The sequence below is a fragment of the Nipponia nippon genome, unplaced genomic scaffold (assembly GCF_047370975.1).
Source record: "Nipponia nippon isolate SJK-2023a ecotype South Korea unplaced genomic scaffold, ASM4737097v1 scaffold_3, whole genome shotgun sequence".
Lineage (NCBI taxonomy): Eukaryota > Metazoa > Chordata > Aves > Pelecaniformes > Threskiornithidae > Nipponia > Nipponia nippon.
In genome coordinates, this window is record NW_028262347.1 from 126,828,982 (window position 1) to 126,853,207 (window position 24,226).

The 24,226-nt window shown below is 46.5% G+C and overlaps 1 protein-coding gene across 4 annotated transcripts in view; it reads left to right on the forward strand.

Annotated features, from left to right (window-relative positions):
• Positions 1–24,226, forward strand: part of INPP5A (inositol polyphosphate-5-phosphatase A) — a 256,262-nt gene that overhangs the window by 50,464 nt on the left and 181,572 nt on the right. For all 4 annotated transcript variants that reach the window (XM_087766613.1, XM_087766611.1, XM_087766614.1 and 1 more), the window contains exon 2: positions 9,848–9,889. In XM_087766613.1, the coding sequence (XP_087622739.1) occupies positions 9,848–9,889 (42 nt within the window). The remainder of the gene's footprint in view (positions 1–9,847; positions 9,890–24,226) is intronic.

The window sequence follows — 24,226 nt, forward strand, 5'->3', positions numbered from 1 at the left end:
GCATAAACATGTTGGAAATGAGTTGCTGAACCGGAGTCTTGCTAAGTAATAGCATATACAAATCCTGGGCTTCTCTCCCGCTCTTTTTTTGAAGAGCGTGGATGGCACTGATGGTTAGCCCCAAGTTGAGCGAGGAGCAGATCTTGCAGAAGGGCGTTCTGGGGTCACGCTGACCTTCTGCTGTATGCAATACTTGTGTTTGCTCTAATGCTGTATTGCTGTGATATACTTCGAGTGCAGTTTCCATCTTTGTACTTGGGAGTTACAAATGTTGTGTTACAAACTTGTGTATTGTATGTGATTCATAAACTTAATGCTGAGATTTAATTGTTCATATGAATGATAGATTGCTTTTAGTCACTGCCCATGAATCATCCTTTATTAAATGCAAGTGTTGTGCATACTGAATTAGGTGACTAATTTCAGTTTTGTCATGTAAACTTTATTTTTTCCATTGGTGATGAGTGGTTTTCTCCCCCCCCCCCCCCCCCTTCCTTCTTTGAATAGTATCCTTGGCTGGACTTTTTGTTCCCTTATGCCCATGGAGTTTAGGAGGGACTCCTGAATATCCACACTGAGAACCTGAAACAGAGCGGCCCTTCGGGTCAGGAAAGAAAATTCACAATCCTGTTCAATGTGCAGGGTGTTCGTGTTCTTCCCCCCTCGCTGTCATGCCCTGCCTGCAGGGAGCTGCTGTTCACTCTCCTGGCACTGTCAGGTCACCCTCTCCCAGCATCTGTGCCTGCCGAGCACGAGGCTGCAGGAGGCTTTGACCGGTCCCTACAGCCGTGCACCTCGCCACGCACCTCACCTCGGCTCCGGCATCTGCCTGGGCACAGCTTTGACCAGGGCCCAGGAGCCCGCTGGGCTGCGTGGGGGTGGACCGAAACGTCAGGCATGGCTCTGTCGAGTGGCCCAGTGGTTTTCCTAGTTACGCTGAGATCTGCGCACAGCAGGCTGGAAAGATGCACTTTTTCAGATCTGAGAAGTTTTTGAACAGGCTTTATTCTTGTCAGGTCAGTTCAGGACGGGTGAGTGGTCAGCACGCAGTAACTTGCTCGCTTCCTCCTCCCTTGCCGCCCAAGGGCACTGGCTTGTGCATCCCTTGTGCATGCACTTTGTACATCCTGACCCCCAAAATCAACTAAATTTGGGGACACTGCGGTGTTTAGTGATGGTCCTTGTGTTGACAGGCGTAACGCTGTGTATAACGGTAGCATGATGGGGCTCTCTACATACAAGTCTATCTGAAGGTAAAAAAAGATTTAAATCAAATAGGTCTTTGAATATAAATGTCAAGAAGTTGCCAGTAGGCTTTTAAAGATACTACAGGCGGTCCAAAATCTTGATCTAAACTCTTAATCTAAAGTGTTCCAGTGAAAGAGCTGCAGTGGTCATATTGATGGACCTGAAACCAGTTTTTGAGTAAGGCTGGTTACTCTGGTCAAACAGAACTTGATTAAAGGTTTTGTTTTTCATTAAATAATTAGAAAACCAAGTATAGCAAATGCAGGGAAAAATAACCTCTGTTTCACATTTTTCTGTGAACGGAGTATAGGTTGAAGGGAAGAGATTAAGAAGGCTCAGGGTCCTGCCTGGGACCGCATCCTTAGAACGTGCGGCTTCAGTAGGGCCGGCGTGTTGCTGCGCAATGCCGAGAGACCTTGCGAGCTCAGGGTTTTGGGGGGTCCATTAGTCCACACAGGGCTCTTGGGACTGTTTAAGTTGGGCATTTAGAAGTTCTAGTTGGTTGGACTTTCTGTTCAAGTTGGTGTGCAAAGTCCAACCAGCCAGTTCTCCTCTGCCTTCATTTTGGAGCTCAGAGAGTTTTCACAAAGTGAGTCAAGAATTTTTTCTTTTAGCTTAAAAATGAGCCTATTCTTAGCTAAAAATAAACTTCACAAAATAGAACCTGCTTTCTATAATTCATCTACTTTCTTCCATTTCCTTCTGAATGAAACTAAAAAGAAATTTTCCAGGCTGTTAATTTGGTTTCATTTAGTTCGCTTTCCTTTTTTTCTTTTTGAATGAAAGGCTTCTTACCCTGTCTAAATATATTTTCTCTTTTTCCTTTTTTGAAAAGACTTCTCCCATGTCTGAATATATTTTTGCAACAGGCTTAAAGCTTTCTTTTGGCTGTTGGGTGTAATTTTGTAGGAAATGGAAACACTGGGGAGAAGAGAGACTACTTGTGTGTTCATTTTGAAAAGCCACTTGTTTTCGGGGTATTACCAACTCATGTGGTCTCCATGTGTTTGCAAGCTTACTACTTTTTCTTCTAAGCCTGACCAATACAGTAACCAGTGTGACATAAGTAGACTTCAAATGGAAACTTGGCATGAAGAGAGATGGTTTTAGTGGGATTTGGAATTCCAGGAAAAGGTCAAAACTGCTTTTAATTGAAGGGAGCAGTGGCACTCGTGTCCTGTTATTTTAACATGGATCCCACGTGGTTCTGCAGTTGAGAAAGAAGCCGTGCTTGTTTTAGGGGGCAGGGTTTCTATTTGTGGCTCTGTTGAGTCAAAACGTGTGCCGTTAGATGGAATGGTAGGATGAAACCAGGACCACGCTCCCCAAGGCTTTGGGATATTTGCTGGGCTCAACTACAGCTACACAGCCTGAAGAAGAGCAAACTTCCCAAGCTTTTGTGCGCGTTTGAGGAGATAGCCTGTGCGCATCTGCTTGGCTCATGAACACCGCATTTAACGTGGGCAAATACTTCTAAGGAAGCCACGCGGAGCAGGCTCGGTGCTCTCCAAGCACTACCTACCGGGGGGTAGAGCGACCCGGGGCTCTGAGCTGCGAGGGAGGATGGTGCGAGAGAAAAGCACTTGGCACTCAGGAGAGAGACCCCTCCTGAAAGGATGCTCAAAGCTTTTTCTTGCCTCTTTCTTTGTCTTTCCTGGCGTTACTCGAGCCCGCTGCTCTTTGGCGGATCTCTGAGGGCAGGAGCTGAGGCTGCTGTGTGGGCAGGGGAGAAGAACCCGGAGCGGACGCGGCTGCTGCGGGACTGGAGGTGGGGGGAGCCAGCAACGAGGAGGCTGATAAAGCAGCGTTCAGATTAGTGCATGGGGAGAAATCGGTTCATCGGTGGATGCGTATAAAAGGATTTAGCACTGAAGAGGACAAGGAAAAGATTAATTTCGGTTACATTACAAAAAGAATGAGATAATTTAATGAAGGACAGAGCGTGGAGAGAAAGGATGGGAAGAAGGCCAAACAGTCTGGAAGACATGAAATATAGTGTGCCTATTTTTAGACAGAAAAATAAGAGGAAGATAAATTGTCTTTCCACTTGATTGTTATCTCCAGTCTTTCAAAACTTGAAATTATTTCATTTATATGGAGGTGACCAGGGAGGAGTTTGAGGCAGAGGGCTAGATTACAGAATTTTACCACAGAGTGGTAAAAACAGAAAGGATGCGGTTGTGCCATAGGAGGGGACCGCAGGAGGAGGGCGTGGCGGTTGGAAGCATGGCAGGGTCCTTCTCGCGGTTGGGGCCTGCGGAGCCGGGGAGGTGACGGTCAGCCCGAGCGGCAGGCAGCCGGGGGCGAGTCACAGCAACCACGGGAGCTTACCGAGACCCCCGGCCCTGCGCAGAGGAGTCCTTCTTGGCAGCCCCAGCAACCTCATTAGCACCGTATCTGCCAAAATCACCTGCCACAGGACTTGACCGGCATCTTCCAGTGCTGTTTCTCCTGCTCAGATTTGTGTTTCTGTCATCACTTCTTCAACACTTCCCGTGTTTTGTGGGATCCCAGGAGGAATTAATCTGCAAGCGAGAGCTTTATTCTGCACCCGTTCATGTTATTTCGTTGGGCTTTTGCCTCCTGCTGTCACCCATTTCAGAAAAATCTCGGCTGTGAACTGCGATGATCAAACAGCCCCCCACTTTTTACCTGCATTGGTGCAATTAACAACCCTTTACAGAATTAACTTGTTTAAAATGGGCCCCTTCGTGCTGGGCGTTCAGGTGCAGGCCCGTGTTTGGCACCTTGTCTCCCTGCTGCCATCTCCGGGGCAGGACGGCGAGCGGTGCTCCTTGGTCCCGGGGGGCACAGGCCTGACCCTGCAGCTGGCCAGGGCCCTTGGCATTCTGAGTCTCTCTGATGTCACTCGCCCCAGTGAGCGCTCCTGACTTTGCAACTTAGGTGGTTTTGTTGTGCTGCTCAGATGAGGAGAGAGGAAGGAGGAAATCGGGAAGGTCCTACAGCTTTTGGTGACTTGCTTCATCCTGTTGTATCTGGCTTAGTTCTGGAATTATTTCTGTAAATGCCTCCCCGCCCGAGATTTTGTTCTCTGTTGTTAATTAGTTTAAAGGGGTGTGCAGGCAAGTGAAGTTGTAAAATTAGGTGCACCTCTGCTTGGTGACCTGAATTCATTTTTCCTGTTTCTGGTTGAACGCTGGCCTGTGCCAGTAAATTTAAAATACAGCGGGTGTCAGGAGGGGCCGTATTGGCAGGGTGTGGAGCTGTGCTGAATTTTGTTCGCAAGGAGTGAGTTGCGGGTTGACCAGGCCATTGGTGGGATGGTGTCCGTCCTTCCTGAGGTGCAGTTCTCAGTGCACCTGAGGAAACTGCGCAGCAGCTCCAGAGAGGACACTGGCTTCCAGGTAGTGACTGTTGGGGTTAAAAATAAGAAAAAAAGAAAGCCTTTTTTAAAAGCAAAGAAACAAAACCCCATACTCCAAAGCACTGTCCCTCCACATGAATCTATTTGCAGGCTGCTCCTGCTTTTTCATAAATATATGAGTTGGTAGATACCATAATAGCTAAATGTGGCGACAGGAGTGCTATTAGCAGCTTTTATTTTAATTGTCGCTTGTGGCTGACTTCTGCTTACGTTCAAAATGCATTCCTGGTCTACCTTGAAAATGTAGCTGCTGTAGATTTGAGATCTCGAATTTTCTAGGGAGCTCTGAGTTTTCTGTATGTGTTTGTACCTTCTCCAGTGGGAGGTATGGATTGATACAGTGATGCTCTCTATTTAGAATATCTGTCATCCAAGGATCTCAAAGCTGTAATGAAGACGACAAGTAAATAGTATTGCCCATCTCATCCCAGGCTGGGTAGCAGAGGTGGAACAAGCAGACATATCGTTGGCTTTCCGCCATGACTCATCTTGTGGAGCCACCAGAGACAGAAAGGTCCAGTGATCCCCAGTATGCCTCCAAGAGCCGTGGTGGCAGAGCTGCTGCTAAGAGCTAGGGCCATCTGGTTTTGCACTCCTGTAGCCTCTCCCTGCTGCTCCAATGCCGAGTCCATGTTAGATGGTATTTTGATGGTGTCTTACTGCTGCAAGTTCTAGCTACGTGCCCTTGGCACTTGCTACAAGCCATGTCCCAGGGCATCAGAAGGACTAGGAGCACAGGAAACAAAATCCAGTAACCCCCTGTCCCTTCCCAGGAGCGAAATCATTAGTCCTCCTTGTAACAGACATTGCCTTTTGGGTGCCACGTTGGGGAGGGGGAGCTGGGAGTCATAGAATTGGGTAATGGTAGAAGAATTGGGTAAGCCTTGGGTCACCGTGCACTGTGAGGAGCCTCTATAGGTTGCTCATCTGAGGGATTGCTGTCACTGCTCGGGATCTAGTTTGGCAAATTTTTCAATATTTGATCTGATTGTTTTTGAGAAATCTCGCCCGACATGTGGGAGGTAGGTGCAGAGCTGCTGGAGAGCCCTGGAGCGGTCTTGTCAGCTTCCCTCTGATGTACTGGGTTGTTTTCGTGTTTAATCTTACAATGTTTTCATTCGGTCATGTAGCAAATGGGGGAACTTATACCACTTCTACATAATGAGGGAGCTGGCAGAGGAGCTGGCCAAGCCACTCTCCATTATTTATCAGCAGTCCTGGTCAACCGGGGAGGTCCTGGATGACTGGAAGCTAGCAAATGTGATGCCCCTCTACAAGAAGGGTCGGAAGGAGGATCCGGGGAACTACAGGCCTGTCAGCCTGACCTCGGTGCCGGGGAAGGTCATGGAGCAGGTCATCTTGAGTGCCATTATGCAGCAAGTGCAGGGCAACCGAGGGATCAGGCTCAGCCAGCATGGGTTTATGAAAGGGAGAGCCTGTTTCACTAACCTGGTCTCCTTCTATGACAAGGTGACCCGCTCAGTGGATGAGGGGAAGGCTGTGGATGTTGTCTACTTGGACTTTAGTAAGGCCTTTGACACAGTCTCCCACAGCATTCTCCTGGAGAAGCTGGCTGCGCACGGCTTGGATGGGTGCACTCTACGCTGGGTTAAAAACTGGCTGGACGGCCGAGCCCAGAGAGTGGTGGTGAATGGAGTCAAATCCAGTTGGTGGCCGGTCACGAGTGGTGTTCCTCAGGGCTCGGTGTTGGGGCCAGTCCTGTTCAATATCTTCACTGATGATCTGGATGAGGGGATCGAGGGCACCCTCAGTCAGTTTGCAGAGGACACCAAGTTGGGTGGAAGTGTTGATCTGCTGGAGGGTAGGAAGGCCCTGCAGAGGGACCTGGACAGGCTGGATCATTGGGCCGGGGCCAACTGCATGAGATTCAGCAAGGCTCAGTGCCGGGTCCTGCACTTCGGTCACAACAACCCCATGCAACGCTACAGGCTGGGGGAGGAGTGGCTGGAGAGCTGTCTGGCAGAAAAGGACCTGGGGGTGTTGGTTGACAGCCCCTGAACATGAGCCAGCATTGTGCTCAGGTGGCCAAGAGGGCCAATGGCATCCTGGCCTGTATCAAGAATAGTGTGGCCAGCAGGACCAGGGAGGTGATGGTGCCCCTGTGCTGGGCACTGGTGAGGCCGCACCTCGAGTACTGTGTTCAGTTTTGGGCCCCTCACTACAAGAGGGACGTCGAGGTGCTGGAGCGTGGCCAGAGCAGGGCAGCGAGGCTGGTGAAGGGTCTGGAGCACAAGGCTGGGGAGGAGCGGCTGGGGGAGCTGGGGGGGCTCAGCCTGGAGAAGAGGAGGCTGAGGGGAGACCTTATTGCTCTCTGCAACTGCCTGAAAGGAGGCTGTAGCGAGGTGGGGGTCGGCCTCTTCTCCCTAGTAACGAGTGATAGGACGAGAGGGAATGGCCTCAAGCTGCGCCAGGGCAGGGTTAGGTTGGATATTGGGAAAAACTTCTTCACCGAGAGGGTGGTCAAGCGCTGGCACAGGCTGCCCAGGGAAGTGGTTGAGTCTCCATCCCTGGAGGTATTTAAAGAACAAATAGATACGGTGCTTGAAGACATGGTATAGATGGACTTGGCAGTGATAGGTTAACGGTTGGACTCGATGATCTTAAGGGTCTTTTCCAAACTTGACGATTCTATGATTCACTTGCAGTAGTATTTAAAAAGGAAAGTAAGGTTGTGCTTTATTTTCTCCCCTGGGATTCCTCGAGTATGAATAACTTGCCTTAAATATTCTTGATTGGTAGCAATTTTTTCTCCCTTAAAAAGCTAATATAAATTAACGTTAATAGCTGCACCATCCTTATTTACAGATTTGCACTCAGATTTAACTGAAAATCTCAAAACATGCTAAATAAAAATCTTATGTTTGTGCTTAACATAAAAAGACTGGGTGAGGCTCTCGGTGAAGAGTCCGGCACTCTGGAGCACGCTTGCCTCAAATTCAGGTTTGCGTTCTTTGGGATGTTGTGTCACCCGTCCTTTAGCTCCTGTCTGTAAATATAAATTGAAGTGGGGTTTGGTTTTCTTTCGTGGGTTTACAAAAATGACTGACTTCTGTTAATTTTGGATTATTCTTTAAACTTAAGAGGTCCCCAGGACATCTTGCAACAGGCATAAATAAAATAGAGAAGTGAGGAGTGCGTGGGGTTGGTTTGTTTGTTAACATGAAAATTGCCTATTACCTACTGAGTAAGGCCATACTTTGTTTTGAAAATAAATACGCAGCACTGCTGAAGTCTGCTTGTGGCCGAACGCAGGACTTGCTTATCTAGTGTCATAACTACCAGAAAATTTTAATTAGAAATTTCACAATCCCCAAGATCTTGCTTTCTTGATTGTCTGAATCTGTCCTTTTGGTTTAGATCGCACACAAATCGTATACAAAGTATGTTCCCAGTTCATATTTGTTTTGTAGACTGATTATTAACAAAAATCAATAAATCTCACGCTATCTTTGTAACTTCAGGTTAGAAGTCAGCTTGAAATCACAGCAGCTCCTGGTTTGCTTGTTTTCTTGTTGCTGCTTTTATAAAAGCAACAATCCTTGCTTACTGTGACTCAGTGGGTTGTCTCATTAAGTTCAGAACGAGTAGAAAAAGAGTTAAGTTGCTAAGAAGAAGTTAATGAGATGGTATTTTTAGAGGGACTATTTTATTGCCTGCCTGGCTGCCTTCAGTTTTTATTTGTGTCTGCAGCTTCCTTATCCTGGCTTTGAGTTGTGCTGTTCCGCCAAGGGGAAGGGCATGGGTGGGAGACGTGGATGTTGTCTTCTGTCTGTTTATTAATTTAAGATGTCCCTGAGCTCGGGCCAAGATCCATCCCGGTTGGCTTCGGGCGCAGAACGAGGGGCCTCTGCTCTGGCTTGCGCCCGGCCCCGTGCCCCCGCGCTGGCGGCTGCCTCACACCAAGAGCAATAACTTCCGTAGGAAATACTGAGAAAGTTCATCGCTAGAAAAAATAATTGTTCCTAAGGAGTGAAAATTTCACCTTCTTGACCAATAATGTCTGAATTCCAGAACTGTCAAGGAGTGATCAACAAAAGGGAGGTGACAGATAGCAAGGGGCGAACGTGGTGCTTTTTTCCCTCGGCTTTCAAAAAACTTTTATAGACTCGTAGACTTAATAGGCTTACAGAACTGGATGACTTTTATAGACTTGTAGACAAGAAAAAAAAATTTTTTTTGACTACTTACAAATCTGTACAGCCGCCTATGGGCAAATCTCCATGCAACAAGCAGTCAATATAAATTAGTAAGCTTAAAGTTGTATCCAGCTATTTGAAAATAACACACTTGATGGGGAAAATAGAGCAGAACAGAAATGTCATGCCTGTATATTTGCCTCCGGGCAGCTGGTGGCATAACTGTTACTAAAGGGAGGATGTTGAGGCATCTCTCTGGTTTTCAGTTCAACGCGTCCTGCTGCCTGCCACAGATACTGTACATTGCTGCTCTTTCTGGGAGAGAAAAGTCTGATTTGGGTTTTTATTCCCCACTCTGATGCAAAAATTATCCAGAAGTCTTGCTGTCGAAGAGAAAACTCCACAAATGTTTCTCTTGTAGCTGTACATTTAATGTGTGAAAATTGGTTATCTCCCTCCATAATCATGTCTGGGGTGGGCTATATTTCTGAAAAGGCAGAACTTCGTGCTTACCATATTTTTGCTGCTTCAGCTTTCATAACTTCTGTGGCAGTCTTGAAACGCTTCTCCCAGTTTGTCCTTGACAGGAGCTCTAATGTGCTCAAGCATCCTGCAAAAGTAGCGTCGTCTCCCTCAGCGAATTCGTTAGAAGTAAATCCACGTAACTTGAAGCTCGGATTGCAGGAGCTGGCTATCAGCAGTTCACGTAAAGTTCCTGATATCCAGCCAAGGAATGTGTACTTCCGAAAGCACATATTCCAATACGTATCAAGTCTGTTGATTTAATTGCTTGATAATCTTGTATGCGTATGAACGTTGTGAAGTCGTGTACAACATGTACCACCTTAGTGAAAATCTGAGAAGAGGGGACTCGGAAACAAAAAGGAGAGGTCTGTCAGTTGGCGCTTGTGGAGGAACATCCTCGTGTTTGTACTTTTCCTTAAATTGTGGAAAAACCTCCCCGCTTGAATGCACTGAGGAAAGCAAAAGTATGGGGATATTATTATAAAAATACATTACTCTTATTTTTAATTATTTTTTGTATTTTGTTTTTCAGCCAGAAAATTTGCAGAAGAATTGGCTTCGGGAATTTTATCAGGTAAGGTAAAACTTATTTTCTCATGGAGTTCTAAGCACATTTGCTTGTTGGCCTAACTAATGATGCAAAGATCTCTTGCTTTTGAAGTCACTAACTATTTTATAGTTAAAACCAGTCTAAAGAGTATGTCTCTCTCTGGATTTCTAAGTAATGATTATAAAAGTTCAGTGTATAAACATAATTTGTCCTCATAGACAATGTTTGACATTTTATGAAAATGACTTTAGTTTGGCATGTAATGGTTTTTTTAAGTCTCCTGGGTAAGAAATATATTTGAGTAATTAAAAAAACCACAAACAAACCTGTTGGTAAGTCCAGTTTACATTTATATTGAAATGTAACAGTTTCTGGTGTTGGCTTGCAATAGATCAGTCCTGCTGTCTGCTCTTTCTTGAAAATGTTCTTGTTTAGGCAATGTGAAAATACTGAAAGTGAACCTATACTATAAAATGTTTTGTAAACTTTGGGTGTGGGTTGTGTTTGGTTTGGGTTTTTCTAAGCATAAAAGCTACTACAACATTGTGGTGTTGCAGTAGAGACTTGTTTAACTTGCGGAGTTCCTGCAGAGCCATGTAAATAAGCAGGAGGAGCTGAGCAGTGGTGGAACAGAGAGGGGTCGTCCCTGCTGAGTGCTGACTGCATTTGGCTCTGACAGCTTCTGTCGCGTCTGCCGGAACTGATCGACTCCGAGATTCCTTTATTCATTTTTACATCTCCTATACAAAAATGGTTAAAGCAACAAGATTATGCTGCTTAAGTTGTAAAGTGAAACTGTATACAAAAAAAATTATTAACAATATTTTTGCTTTTTTGTAACTGAAAACGCCCTGTAATTATTTATCTGGTCAGGTTACTGGTGCAGCCTATGACCTTTATTGCAGTGCTGTAAAATACTGCCGGTAGCTTTTTCTGGGAAGTTTAATGGATTTGCAAAAATCCGAGATGCAGTAACCAGCCTTCTATTCCTCACTATCTGTTGACTTTACGAAAGATTCATCTGTTTATTTTTCTTCTTCCATCCTGATTGATTATTGCTATATGTCCGTGATGCTCGCACTGTGCAGGCTTTCTCAGCAAATTCTGATTTAAACCATCTCCACATCTTCAGGGTAAGACTCTTCCTATGAAGAAAATACAAAGAACATTTAAATAGACAGAAACTTTTTTAAGATCACTACATGTTTTTCAGCATCACATTGCTTATTTATGCATCTTTATCCAGGAGACTCCGTACATGTTCACTTGTTTACTAAATCAGGGTGAGCACTACAGAAACGCCTCCGGATAGTTTGTGGAAAAGAGGAAGAGGAGGGGAAAAGAATGAGCTGCTGGTGTCCTCGAGCAGAGACCACTAGCACGTAACTGGACGTGGTCTGTCTTTGGTCCAGTCAGTACTGGGTACACGAAGTTCAACACAGGAAGGAAAGGATTCATTAACACTCCCATGTGGCCAGTCAAATGCAGGGTCCGGACCAGCGAAAGTGTAGCTGAAGTAGACCTGAACCCATCCCTCAGCTGCAGTAGTTTTGCTACGTCCACCTTCCTTCTCTGTGCCTCTGCCCTCCGTATCTGCAGTCTGAGAAAGCTGTGTTTCAAAGAAAAAGGAAAAAAAAGACGGGGGTGGGGGTGGGTAAAAACAGGTTTCCAGTTCTGCTCACTGCTGGTAACAGACAGGCAGTCCTCGGCGTGTTTTGAGGAACAGCGCTGTTCAGCAGCCTTGAGCCCTCCTTCCTCTCCTCAGCTGCGCAGCAGGATGGCTGTTCACGCCGTGTTCACAAACGCAGTAGGAAGTGGAATAAAACTGTAGAAAAAGCTCCTTGGGGAAGGGAAGAGACTAATACGCTAGTACCAACAGTAGCCCAGCACAGTCCTCATATTAGGCTAAGTAGCAACCTAGCAAATGCACAAATTTAGAATTTTTTTAATTTGAATTCTGCATGCTTTGTTGAAAACCTCTGCAAATTGAAGTTCATCAGAAGTACTTAATACTTCTTCGTGAGCTCGAAACCCAGATAAACCGCAGACCACATTTTTTTTCCATTCTTCTGAGGAATTAAATTTGCATATGTAGTTGTGTCGATGCAGTTTGCATAACTTCTGAGGATTAAGTTCTTTTGTAAGCAAAGTAATCTCCACAAAAAAGGAAGCACAATTACCGCTCCAAGTTTAAAATGTTTCTAGAAATTAAACCCATAATGGAAACACGTCTTTGAATTGGTGTCGAAGAACATATCAATGAAGGAGCGTTTTCGGGGCTTGCTTTTAAGTTTCAGTAAATTAAAATATGGGATTTTAATTGGTGTGACAGGTAAATACAAGTCATTTCACTTATGTATCATCATTGATTATATGCTGTATGCATTTCTGAGAATGTGGTAGCATATGGAGAACTAAAATAACATTCAAATGTCACATGCTAAAATTTTTAAACTTCTGTCATTGATCTACAAATATCCTACATTATTAACATGAAAAATATGGAAGATCTATTGCTGTTTAATTAAACAGTTTGTCCAAGAAATAGAAACAGGAAAAAATATTTTTAAATAAACTTTCAGGGATGTTTTTAATGACAGCTGGCAATGCAGCAGCCCGTAAAGTAGCATGCTGCTTGACCGCTACTGCTGACAACACAGTTGATAGGGCTGAGGGATGTCGTTTTGTCTGATCTCTTCTCCTGGGATTCATCAGTCTTGTGAGAGTGGAGCCTGCGTTTTGGGTGACATCGGACTTGGTAGTTTAAAATTGATTTAACTATCAAATCCCGGGTAACTTTCCAACAGTCACTATTAGTTGCTGCTTTTCCCCCGAGGAAAACTTAAACAAGATGAAGGAGGAGTTCAGCTGCACTCAATTCCAGATATTTATAGGTATTGCCTCTTGGTGTGCTCCCCAGAGGAGGTGGTGGCGGAGCCTTTCCCATGCGTGTCATGGAGCACTGGAATAGGCGGTGCCCTGGCTGCGCCCCTGACACAGGCTCCTAGGAGCAAAGCGCGGCCTGGACCTCAAACTGGCTGGTTTCCCATCGCTACGTTTATAGCGAAGCTTTTCCTCTTTGCTGCTCTGCTTTTTCCGTTTGATGCGATGGGTGAATACATGGCATTTATTTTGGGGCTTCATAACACTTTTCCTTACGATGTAAGCCCTGGGTATTGTATTCTCATTACGTGTAGATAGGCTAAAAGCTAGCCAGCTTTTGCAAGAAAGAAGTAGTAGAAAAAGCAAGTCAGCATCTCTGGCAGTGCTCTAGTAGTGAGATGCTTTAGGAACAAGAAAAGGCTTCTGAAAGATCCATCCGCCTGTCCGCAAATGCTTAACAATCTGATCAAAGTACATCATTAATTAAAACACAGTATCATAAAAAAATTCATCAAACGATTGAGGAACGCCATGTTCCTTCTCTTCTGTGGATTGCAGTGTTAACTTTAAAGTTAGTGCATTTTAAATTAACCTATAAAGCAGAAAGAAACAAAGGTCAGCTTTCCTCCCGTGTTCCTGCTTTTCCCCCCGTGCTCCACCCCCTCCCAAAGGCAGTGCGTGAAGAATAAGTGTGCTGGTGTGATGGCAGCTTAAACGGGAGCTGTGACCTCCCCGAGCCTTCTGCCTCTGCTTTGGTGTAGGTCAGGGTGGTGACTGTGTGAAGGTGTGGGTCTTTCTGAGCATCTGTTGTCAAGCAGTGATACTCCTCAGAGTATCTGAATTTGTGATTTGTGTGTTCCGGCTTTGGAATTTCTCAAATTTGTGTTTTCAGCTTTCCTCTGTGAAGCCAGAAAAGTACCTGTTCTATAGAAAAGGGGAGAATTTTGTTTGTTTAACTCATCTCCAAAAGCTAAGCTTCAGGAACTTGCTGTCTTGAAATACGGCAATTTGAGAATCGGCCCAGTGGATTTATTTTTTCCTTCCATAGTTGTAATCAGATTTTGCATCTTATTGCCTATTGACTTAGCATCACTGAACTAATTTTTTAATTTGTAAACATGAATAAGGTGGCCAGGAGTATCTCTCCTTGATCTGTAGTGTTTCGGAAGTCAGCTCCCTCCAGACAGCTGCTGGTCAGGGGGGTTTCCATCCTGTGCCTGTTCCCACCCCTCCTCTGCGGGATCACGGCTCTGCCTGTACCTGTACCACCCCTGCTCCTGCTGTCCCCTTCTGAAGCCGCCCGCCCCGGGTGCGGGCCTGGGGAGGTGCGGGCAGGCGGATGGGGCTGTCCTGCTGTGGCACGGCCCGGGGGCAGCGGGACCGCGGGAACCTGAACCCGGAGCTGACAGCTCCTTCGTGGCTTAATTTAGGACTGTGAAGCTTTGAAAGTTGAAGGACCACCTGTGTGCTGGGGAACCCCACCCTTTTTGGTGGGGAATGGGAAAGTGTGTGTAACGTGACTGACAAAGGCCACTTGGTGATTTTCTGCAGCTCTGTCTTACTTCTGGAGTAGAGAAGGTACAAACTGTGCTTTGCTTTTTACCTTGAGAAGAGAAGGGGGAGCGCTCAATGAGCTGGCTGCCACATGAAGTCCCTTTTTCACTTGTTAAGCTTGGAGTTGGAATGGACAACGAGCAGTTACGCTTACTCGCTATCTAAACCATGCTTTGATTTGGGGGTGGGGGCTAGGTTAGAACTTCCAATACAGATTAAATTATGCCTTCGTTTCTTCATTTGTTGTTGCAGTCTGCCTCTCTTTGTACAAGGAAGCCATCGAGATTATGGAAATTATTAAATACCCATCAGTAGCTGTAGACATTGCAGAAATCTACTTTCTCCTGCGTGCAGTCCTGCTGCCATGGATGGATATATATCCATTTGTAATATGGATCTTTATGTCCATTTGTAATATGGATCTTTATACATAAAGCGGAGTACAATGCATATAAGCCTGCGCCCAGCGAAGCAGCACAGAGGTGCCGGGTGTCCCGTGGCATGGTTAAAACACTGAAGCGGGACGGTCTCGGCTGGGTGAGGTACGTGCCGGCACCGCTGCTGCGGGGGGGTGCGGCGGCAGCCCTGGCGTGAGCCGCCCCCAGCGCTGCTGCGTTGGCCAACGGTTCGCTTTGCTGGCGAGACGGCTCGCTCCTCGCCGCCGCTCGGGAAGGCGAGTGGAAAGCCCTGCGGGATGGCAGCACAGTGCGGCCTTGGGCACCCTTGCAGGATCTTCTGCACTTCGCTTTCAGCATGGAGTGTGTTGCTGTGCTTGCTGTCCCAACAGAGGGAAGCTTGGTATCTCTGTGGTCTGCAGACAGGTTGCGTGTAGTATTAAAATAGTATTAAAGCCTTTTGATAGGTGTATTTAAGCTCTGTTTATTCAAGGTTGATGATTCTCTCTGAGCTTTACTCTCAAAGGCCCTTGCCAGTTGTTGGTCACAGCTGACTTAATTGAAACCATCTTAGCTTGAAAGAAGACGTGCTTGTGCGTGAAAAGGCACGGAGTCCTACGTCACGGTGAAATCTTAGGTGGTGCCTGGCTTCAAACCTAAAGATACGTCAACTACTTTGCTTCGAATGTGGTCAAAAGAAAAAGGTGTTTTAGAACAACTTTTAGTGTGCTATAGATGTAGTTGATGTTAAAATAGGAAGCACAATTTTCTGAGATGATCTACAATCACAGATTTTTAACGTAATTGATGTCTGATTTGCAGCAGTCAGTCGAAGTGCATATATCAGGGGAACTTTACTGTAATGGCCTTAAAACCATTAACCACCCTACCCACATGATTACTAAAAAAGTCACTGTTTTTCTTCCAGCATATTTGTCTTTTTTAGTAATATTAATAAAATCTTTGAATTTTCCCTTTCATTAAGCAATTTGATCATAACCTTTAAGAATCTTGATAATCTCCATGGTAGCATAGTTAGTTACTTTAAACGCTATGGATTCGCAGGCTGGGTTTTGTTTTAGACCCTAGTAATAAGACAGCCACGTTTCGCAGATATGTAATGTATGAAGCTGACGGCATTTGTTCAGCTGAATGCTTTTGGCAGCCCCTGTAACTGGCTGGTCAGAATCGGCTCTAGGCCACCAAAATTTTTGGAAGGGGTGGGAATTATGTCTTATGTGGTTTTACAAGAGACTTTTTTTTTTTTTTTCCTTAGTTTAAAATGGTTGGAAGATAAATGTCCCTGAAGATAGGGAATACTGTAATGGGATAAAATACCTATGAGAAAAGATATCCAGCCTACTGGGCATCATGTTTAGGGAAGGAGGAGAACAAACAACAAGCAAGCATTTTGCTAAAAATCGCCTAAATACGCCTCAGTGGTGGTTAAGAGGAGAAGACGGTTTCCCTGCCAGGAGTGCCTTTGCTGGGAGGGCTGTCGCCTTTTGCTCGTGCAGCAAACGGTGGCCCCGCCAGAGGTGTTCACTTCTAGCTCTGGGGTGGCAGCAGTCGTGACCTGGACTTGAACTGATGGCGTGGGCACAGGGTGAAAGGGCACAAGGTTGTCGCTGTGTGCTGGAACAGCTTAGCATGCCGCATGCTTTGGTTGGTTTGGTGAGCTGGAGAAACGTGTAAGTATTTTGTAAAGGCGAGCGGGGTCGTCACCAATGTTGCACAGTGGCCCTGGAAGGGTGTCCTGAGGCAGTTGTGCCATCTCGGCTTTGCTGAGGCAATACTAAAGGATGGATATGTGCAGCAAAATCAGGTTATGGATAGGAAAATCATCTGCCTCCTGTGGTGTAACTGTCCCTGGCATCAGCCTGAGCACCGCAGAAGGAACCGGGCGGTTCAGTAACGCGCTGTCTTGTGCTTTGCACTCCTGTGCGTCATCCTCCGTGCGATGCTGTGCGACTCCAACGGCAAAATCTGTGCGCTTGTTAGAAGTGGAAGCAGGCGTTATGGGGGAAGGATGTTGCAACATCCCTGGGTTCGCAGAGTTTGCTCTAGTTTCTGATGTTTGAAGCAGAAAATAGTATTTGCAGTTGAAAACAATCCACTGGAATCAAGATAAAGTCTTGTAAGCCAGTGTGTCATACCATGCACTTGATAATCAGAAATTGCAGCGGGTGGGGTGGGGTGGAAGGGGGAACCTTCTTACAAGGACGCAGAATTCATGAAGTCCTAATGCTGGTTATTATGCCTCAACTATGAATAGTTACTGGTAACTGGTGTCTTAAATATTTTAGACTCCCGTCTTCAGTAAAAATTCTCTTACCCCCAAAACATGTCTTGGAAACAAGGAGGGAAAGTGGCTGTTGGGAGGAAGGTGAAAACACAGGTTGTGAGAGCAGTGGTTTGGAGCATTTTGTGTGTGATGGGGAAGAGTTTAGTGCTTAACAAGAAACTGGATGATTTGATGAACTAGAAGTTATGCAAATGCTAGAGTATTCACACAATATGCAAATCAGATTATTGTCCCCCTTGTGTAAAGTGCCCAGGTTTACAGCCTCATCGTCAGTTCGCAGGAAAAAAATACAGTGGAGCAAGAAGCTTCAAGAGCATCCACGAAGCTGTTTGCAAGGGAGGGCCGTAGGGGCACACAGAAAGGACTTTTGTTGATTTATTTATTCACTTAGGGCTTTTTTCTTTTTACCCCCTCCTTCCTCATCTATTGTACCAGTGTTTGGGGTGGGAGGAGTTTAGGAGCTGGAGCTATTGAAAACCTTTACTAATTTTAGCAGCAATCTTTTTTTTTTTTTTTTTTTTTGTAGCATTCACGGCAAACGGTCATTTTAGATGAAAGTGTGGAGGCAGATGGGGATTTTTTTCCCAATGTAGTTGTCCATGTTGGTTAATGTGTTTGAGGGTATTTAGAGCCCTTATTTGTAGTAATACAGAAGTTAAAAGTTTACCTAAAAGCTAAAGGTCATCTTGGTATTGCAGCATGGAAACTTTGTGTATTACCCTTTTGAAAGAAAGAAAAGAAGAAGAGAAAAGAAAAAAAAAAAAACAACCAAACAACCAAACAACAAAACCTCCAGCCATTCAGACAGTTTGTTCTTTAATTGTTTTAGTGGACTTAATCCTGTTTGTTTAACTAGAAAGGGTGATTAACCGAAAGGCTGTGTTACAAACCCCAGCAACTCTTGCAAGTTTAGATCTTGGGCCTTTTTCAGATGGGTGCATTTTCCTTAGAATAGGGTTGGTTGGGGTTTTTTGTTTGTTTGAATCTGTAGCCTGAAAGCAGGGCAGAAATGCCTGCCTGCGCCGTACAACGTACGGATGCACGGGCTGTAGCACATTTCTTGAAGCTGAAGCCTCGCTGCAGATGGTTTGGGTGAGCGATCCCTGCTCCGGCGGGAAGGCTGGGGCGCAGCCGGGCTGCCCGCGGGCCGTGCCCGTGCTGGGTGCCAGGCGGCCGGCAGCCGGCTCAGCCCTGACATCACGGAAACTTGCGGCATCCTGCGCCTGCCGCGAGCAGAAAACGGGTCTCTGGCATCACCGCCTCCCTCTGCTTGCTCCTCACAGCACTGCGCCGTGACTTGGCACGCCATCTCCTGCGCCCGGCAGCGAGAAGGATGGGTCCCCATGGAGGAGAGCCCTTCCCTTGCGGTGGTGGGCAAGCGGCTCGCCCGCTGAAGCGGGGAGGTGAAGAGCGGCGTGCTCCCCGGGCCCGCTCCCTGCCTGCGCTGCAGCTGCGGAGGTGCTGTAGGTGCCACGTCCGCGGGGAACAGAGGCATGGCAAGTGGCTGTTCAGGGAAGAGCATTCAGAGCTTTCGCGTCTTGCAGTGTACACTGCAAGTAAATCCCTCTGCCTTCCTAGTTTATGTGTTGGTTCCTTTTTCTATAGTGTGCATTAACACATAAATGTAACCTGTATTTGGAAACGCGTTTTTCCCTTACTTAAGTCTTGTTACTGTTTTCTGTCACACACAAAAAATAAATCTACCTGCTGAAGCTGAAAATTTCCAGGTATGTGCCTCATGTGAGTTTTGGAGGAAGCCTCCAAGAAAAAAAACGTTTCCTCATTCTGTAAACGAGACTTAGAAAAATAGTGATTTCTGATTCGAAAAAATGTGTACGTACATGCTGGTAGTAACAGTTTCTTTACAGAGCTGTACTGCCTGCAGGTTTCGGAGCAGGGACTTGGCGGTTCAGGTTTTGGCACATTTGAAGGGCTGTGTTTCGCCCGGCCTTTGAAGACGGCCGAGGTGGAGAGGCAGGCGCGGGAGCACCGGCGGCGGGCAGACAGTGGAGCTCCGCCCGGGAGACGCCAGCCAAGCCGGGGAAGGAGGGGCACTGGAATGGGACATGAACCCCATAGAGCGCTGGGGACTGGAAACGGGCGAGGATGCCGGGCAGCCGGAGCGTGGGTGGCTGGGAGCTGGGGGGACCCCCAGGCTGTGGCTGTGGCGGAGCCCTGCCGTGGGTGCGGGTCTGGGAGCACCTCGGGGGTGCTGCCCCGGCCAGGGGCCGTCTGCAGGCATCCGTTCTCCAGCAACTCAAGTGACAGAGGAATAGGGGAGGGTGTAAAGCTGCTTACCCAGCTGATGATAGTGGTCCTACGTTACTTTGTAAGGGTTTAAGAAAAAACCCTCATGGAATTGCTTAGAATGACCCTGCAGTATCATTAACCGTGAAGAGCTCAAAATGCCAGTCGTGGAGTTACCTCTGCTGGGCGTGCCTGATAAGTAATTGCAAGTCAGTCTCTCCCTATCCTTAGTTTACTGCATACCATTAAATTACATTAAAATCTAAGTAGCAATTGCTAGACAGTGACTTTCTTGGCTGTGGTATGGTAATGTACCAGAGGTGATGTTCAGCTGTGGATATTCAAATGTGCATTGAGGTCGTACAGTGGTAACCCCTTCACACAAGCTTTTCCTCATTTAAGTAATGCCATTATGCCCCCAAAGCACAGCTCTGACCTGCAGGTGCAGGGAGGAGCGCTTCTCCCCTCTGTGGATCAGATGCCAGTGGTTGCTCGCTTGCAACATGAAGACCATTAACCCGGCGCAACCTGCCCAGCACCGTCCCGCCGTGGGGGTGAGGGCAGGCCCGTGCTGGCATGGCAGCGGTAAATCCCCTTCCCCTCCGCTCGCTCGCTCCCTGCGGTCCTGCCTGGTGCGCTTCTCTGCTCTGGGCTTCTCAGCAAGCAAGGCAGAGGCTTTGCTGCCAAACCTCTTATTACAAAACCTTCAAACAACTTGGATCGAGTCTATCAGGTTGTTCATGTAGCCAGACTATGGATAACATAACTAAATTTTTCTGGATGGGGGGGACTGAATTAAAGTTCCATGGGCAACCTTTTTTTCCAGCATTTCTTAACTGTAGAAGAACGCTTCCAGGTTTTAACGATGTTCTCCTGTCATGGCTACTGCATAACGTCTGTTTCACGTCAATAGAAGGTGGCCCTGTCTCGGTGACAGGGAATTTCAGAATGCTTTAACCACAAAACCCCACTATGGCTATCACCAGTCTCTCTTGAATCATGTAACAAGAGCTAGAAGTTGGATTTGGCCGTTAATATCAAATATAGAACTACAAGGAGCAGGCTTATCTGGACTACTGCTGCTTGGCTTGTAAAAATTTTTTTTTCTTTCTTTTTTTTTCTTCTTCAGACTCACAGAAATTGCAAATACTTTGAATGGTTTAGGACCACAAATGCTAAATTGATTTATATATATTTCACAGTCCACAAGGAAACTAGAGCTCATGTTTTGATATTTTGACTATTTTTTTTTTTTTTTAAAGTGATCCTGGATATGAGATCAAGGCTCAAGTTCCTCTTCTGCCTTGCTTGGATCAAGGTCTAAAAATGATGCCCTCGCTCCTGTGCACGCAGTACCCTCTTGAAGAGGCTCGCCCCGCCGTTCGCAGAGCTGGCCGGCTGCGCGGCGCGGGGCTGCGTCCTCTCCCAGCTCCTGTCGCAGCTCCAGCAGCCCCGTGCCTGCTCTGCCCTTGGCACGCTGGGCTCGGGGCACCGCGACCGCAGGGGCACACTCCTCCACCCTTACCCATCCCCTCTCCAAATAGACAAGGACCTATAGGAATGGCAAGAGGTTAACTTTATATTTTTTTTCACCAGTTCTATGTTTGTACTTAACTGTGTTGGAGCATCTCGCTCGGTTACCCATATCCCAAAAAACAACTTCTGGTCTTGGCTTCCTTTACCTATTTTTGTGTATCCAGAAATGGAGAATAATGCCTAACTTTGGAAAAACATTGTGCTACTGTAGATGCAAATGCAGTGTTTATGTGATCTAGTATATGATCTTTAACCTCTGGCAACTGTGAGTTTTCAACTCTGAAGTATTCATTACTCATTATTATGTACTGTTTGTTCTTTCATAACAGTAGAAAACTAGTAAAAGGTAATGAAGCAGAGCCAATTTGCTTTTAGTTGGAGGGTATTTATTATATGAGAGGATGTTTTTACCTATTCCGGTATGTTTTTGTGGTTTAACCTGCAAGGAATGCCGTGAAGGCCTCTCACTGCTATTAAGCCAGTGCTGTTTCCTCATTAAAAAATGGCATATATATATATTTTTTTTAATACCTGCTGTGATTTCAAGCTGTCAAGGATTTGAATGTGAACAAAAAACCCCTGTGTCCTGCATCTCAGTTCAGTCTGGAAATGTTTTTTGTTGCAGCTGCTATAGCACAGTAAAGTTGTTCTCCAGTGTTTTCTCAAGGCAGGACTCCACGTTCAAGGCTCCCTGTTACTCATCGCTCATAAATGTGAGATAGCTTATGCCTAGATCCTGTTTGAAACCATTTATTTTACTTCTGTCTTACCAGTTTATTAGTTTTACTAGCTGCGTAAGAAGAGATCTTAACGAAGCAAACTGTTGTAGCAGTTAAAATGAATAACGTGATGTGCCAGCACATTTTTGCTGTGTTCACAAGAAGTGGTTACTGGTTGTGTTGCTTTGAAATAGTAAGAGTTGGATATGTTTGCTTTACAAGATTAAATAGTTACAACTGTTTTCTAATTATGGTAATTTCATAGAGCTATCTGAGTAGATAAGATCAGAACTTGGAAGCCAAAACTGATTTGGAGCAATAAAGCACATGGAGAGTTGGGACTGCATGTTGTTTAGGGGCCACAAATGAGCTCTGTTATGAAGTTCGACTTCACAGGCTGTGTTGGGTTAATATTTGTCCCCAAGGTAGTGAAGAAAATGAACCACCCAGTTAAACTTCATAAAGATATTTGATAATTAGTTCATTGCTAATGGACTCGGTGCTTGCAGGCTGCGGCTGGTCCCTTAAGGCAGCACCGCCCTCACGCTGTTGGATGTCACACCTTCTGTTCCATACGTAAATGGCTGGTGTCTGCAGGATGGTGCGTTTCGTACAGTGATCGTAAATTAGACACATCGCACTGCAAGAGGACTAGCATAGTGGAAACGTCGGTCTCCACAGACAGCAAGGACTCGGGAGCGGTGCGGGCTGACGCAAGACCACCGTGGTCCCAGCTTGCCCAGCTTGAGGCTCGCGACGCTGCTGTGAAGTGCAGCTCACTTCCTAGCCTGTGGAGGACGCTGGCTGGTTCAACAACATGTTATCCTTAGGAAGAGAGGGGCACCTGTACGGGGACACTTGTTTCCATTCTGCCGTGACTCCGTGGGCAGAGCCTCCCCTGCATGGGGGCAGGACGGCACGCACCGCAGCCGAGCTGCTGCCCGCCGGCAGTCGGGGCGCCCAGGGAAGCCGCGCCGGTACCCGTCCCGCTGCCGGCCGTTCGTTAGAGTTGAATGCCTTTAAACGTGGAGAAGTTTGTCTTGGACTTTGGCTTGCACAGCTTAGTGCAGCTCTTAAGTTTCTGTTTAACAGTTCTTGCTGAAAATTAAAGTAGACATTTAGACTTTTTGAAAGTTGAAACCTCTTTCCTGAATGTTGGTAGTTGTAGCCAAAAAACACTTTGTGTATCTCCAAAACCACTTTAGGTACATGTCCTGTTCAGTGCCCTGTTTGGTGTTGGACAAGATACTTAAGAAAAACTTTCTCAGCAAAGCTTTCTCTTAATTGTTTGTAAATATATAAAATCAGCTAGCATTAATATAAGCTTTTACAGTTATATCAAATATACATTGAAGGAAGAGTATGTACGTGTCCCAGTTGGGTACAGTTTCTTGGGTTCCAGTATTTTTTTAGCCCTCTGTTCTGTAGTCTGCTTTTTTTCTTCCTTCCAGCTGCACTTTCCATTGGGTCCTGCTCTAGCTCATCCTCAGTCCTTACTGATGATGGCCTGTTTTTAAAGCAAGACTGGTACATATCATAGTTAGAAACCAGCATTAACGAGCTAAGCGAAGCCCACAAAGATCCACAAACATGTATGTGGGAGGGAGTATTTACTTTTTTCCTTTATATAGTAACACTTGTTAGTAGCTTAGCTCAAAATGCTTCACTGAGCAGGTGGGTGTCAAGATTTGTTTCGATGATGGGGAAGCTGAGGTACAGAAGAGGAAGTGACTTGTCTGAAATCGCTCAGAAACCAGAAGCTGTTATCTCCTTTTTGCGAGTCCAGCCTAGCTTCGATCAGACATGCTGTAATTTACTGAATTTACTGCGTTCCCTGTAAATAGTAGTATGCCGTATTCCCCTTGGCTTTGGCGTTCGTGAACCGCTGCCAGGCTTCCCCGTGCCCCAGTTGGCACTGGGCTCGCCGGCCGTTCCACCGCCCCCTCCCCAGCCGCTGGACCTGGGCTCGCCCCAGCCGGGGCGCGCTCGGAGGAGCAGCGACAGCCTGGCGGCCCCGCGCGCCTGCCCCAGGCCCCGGTGGGGAGCGGCCTCAAGGGGCGCCCCGAGAAGCGATGTGCCGCCAGCTGGCGATGAGGCCTTGCCGTCGACTCGCCCTCTCGCGCCCGACGGGCACGTGGGGCGCGCGCTGACGAGTCCTTCGAGCAGAGGTGGGCAGTGTCGCCTGCCGCTGCTCGCGGGTCGGGTCGTGGACGGGCTTGCTGCCAGTCCCTTCCGCGGCGCTTCCCTGAGCTGACCAGCTGTGTTGCTGTCACGAGCAGGTGGCGGTTAAAAGCAGGGACGGATCACTGTTTGCCTTTTGCTCAATGGGAAGCTGCTGCATTTCAAATTTTGCTAATCTTTAATTCATTGCCTTTGAGCTTGATTTTCTAATGAGATTATTTGCATGGTCAGGAATGAGGAATTTTGCACCCTGTCATGAGATCAGATGACAATTTCTCTCTACCGCTGTTTGAAAGAAACTTTTTCAAAGACCTTTTTACAGTAAAGTTAGTCACTGTTGATTTACGTAATCAAAAGCATGACTGCAAAGGTTTATTGTGTTTATCCCTTTTCAGAGTTTCAGGGTACCAGCAGCAAAAAAATGAGTATGAAAGGAGAGCTATCTCTGTTTAGTTTTTCAGTTATTCTTCATTGTGGCGTGTTGAAGTTGGAAACCTTTACAGTAGTCATGCCCATCTCCTGCACATCTGCCTGCCACCCA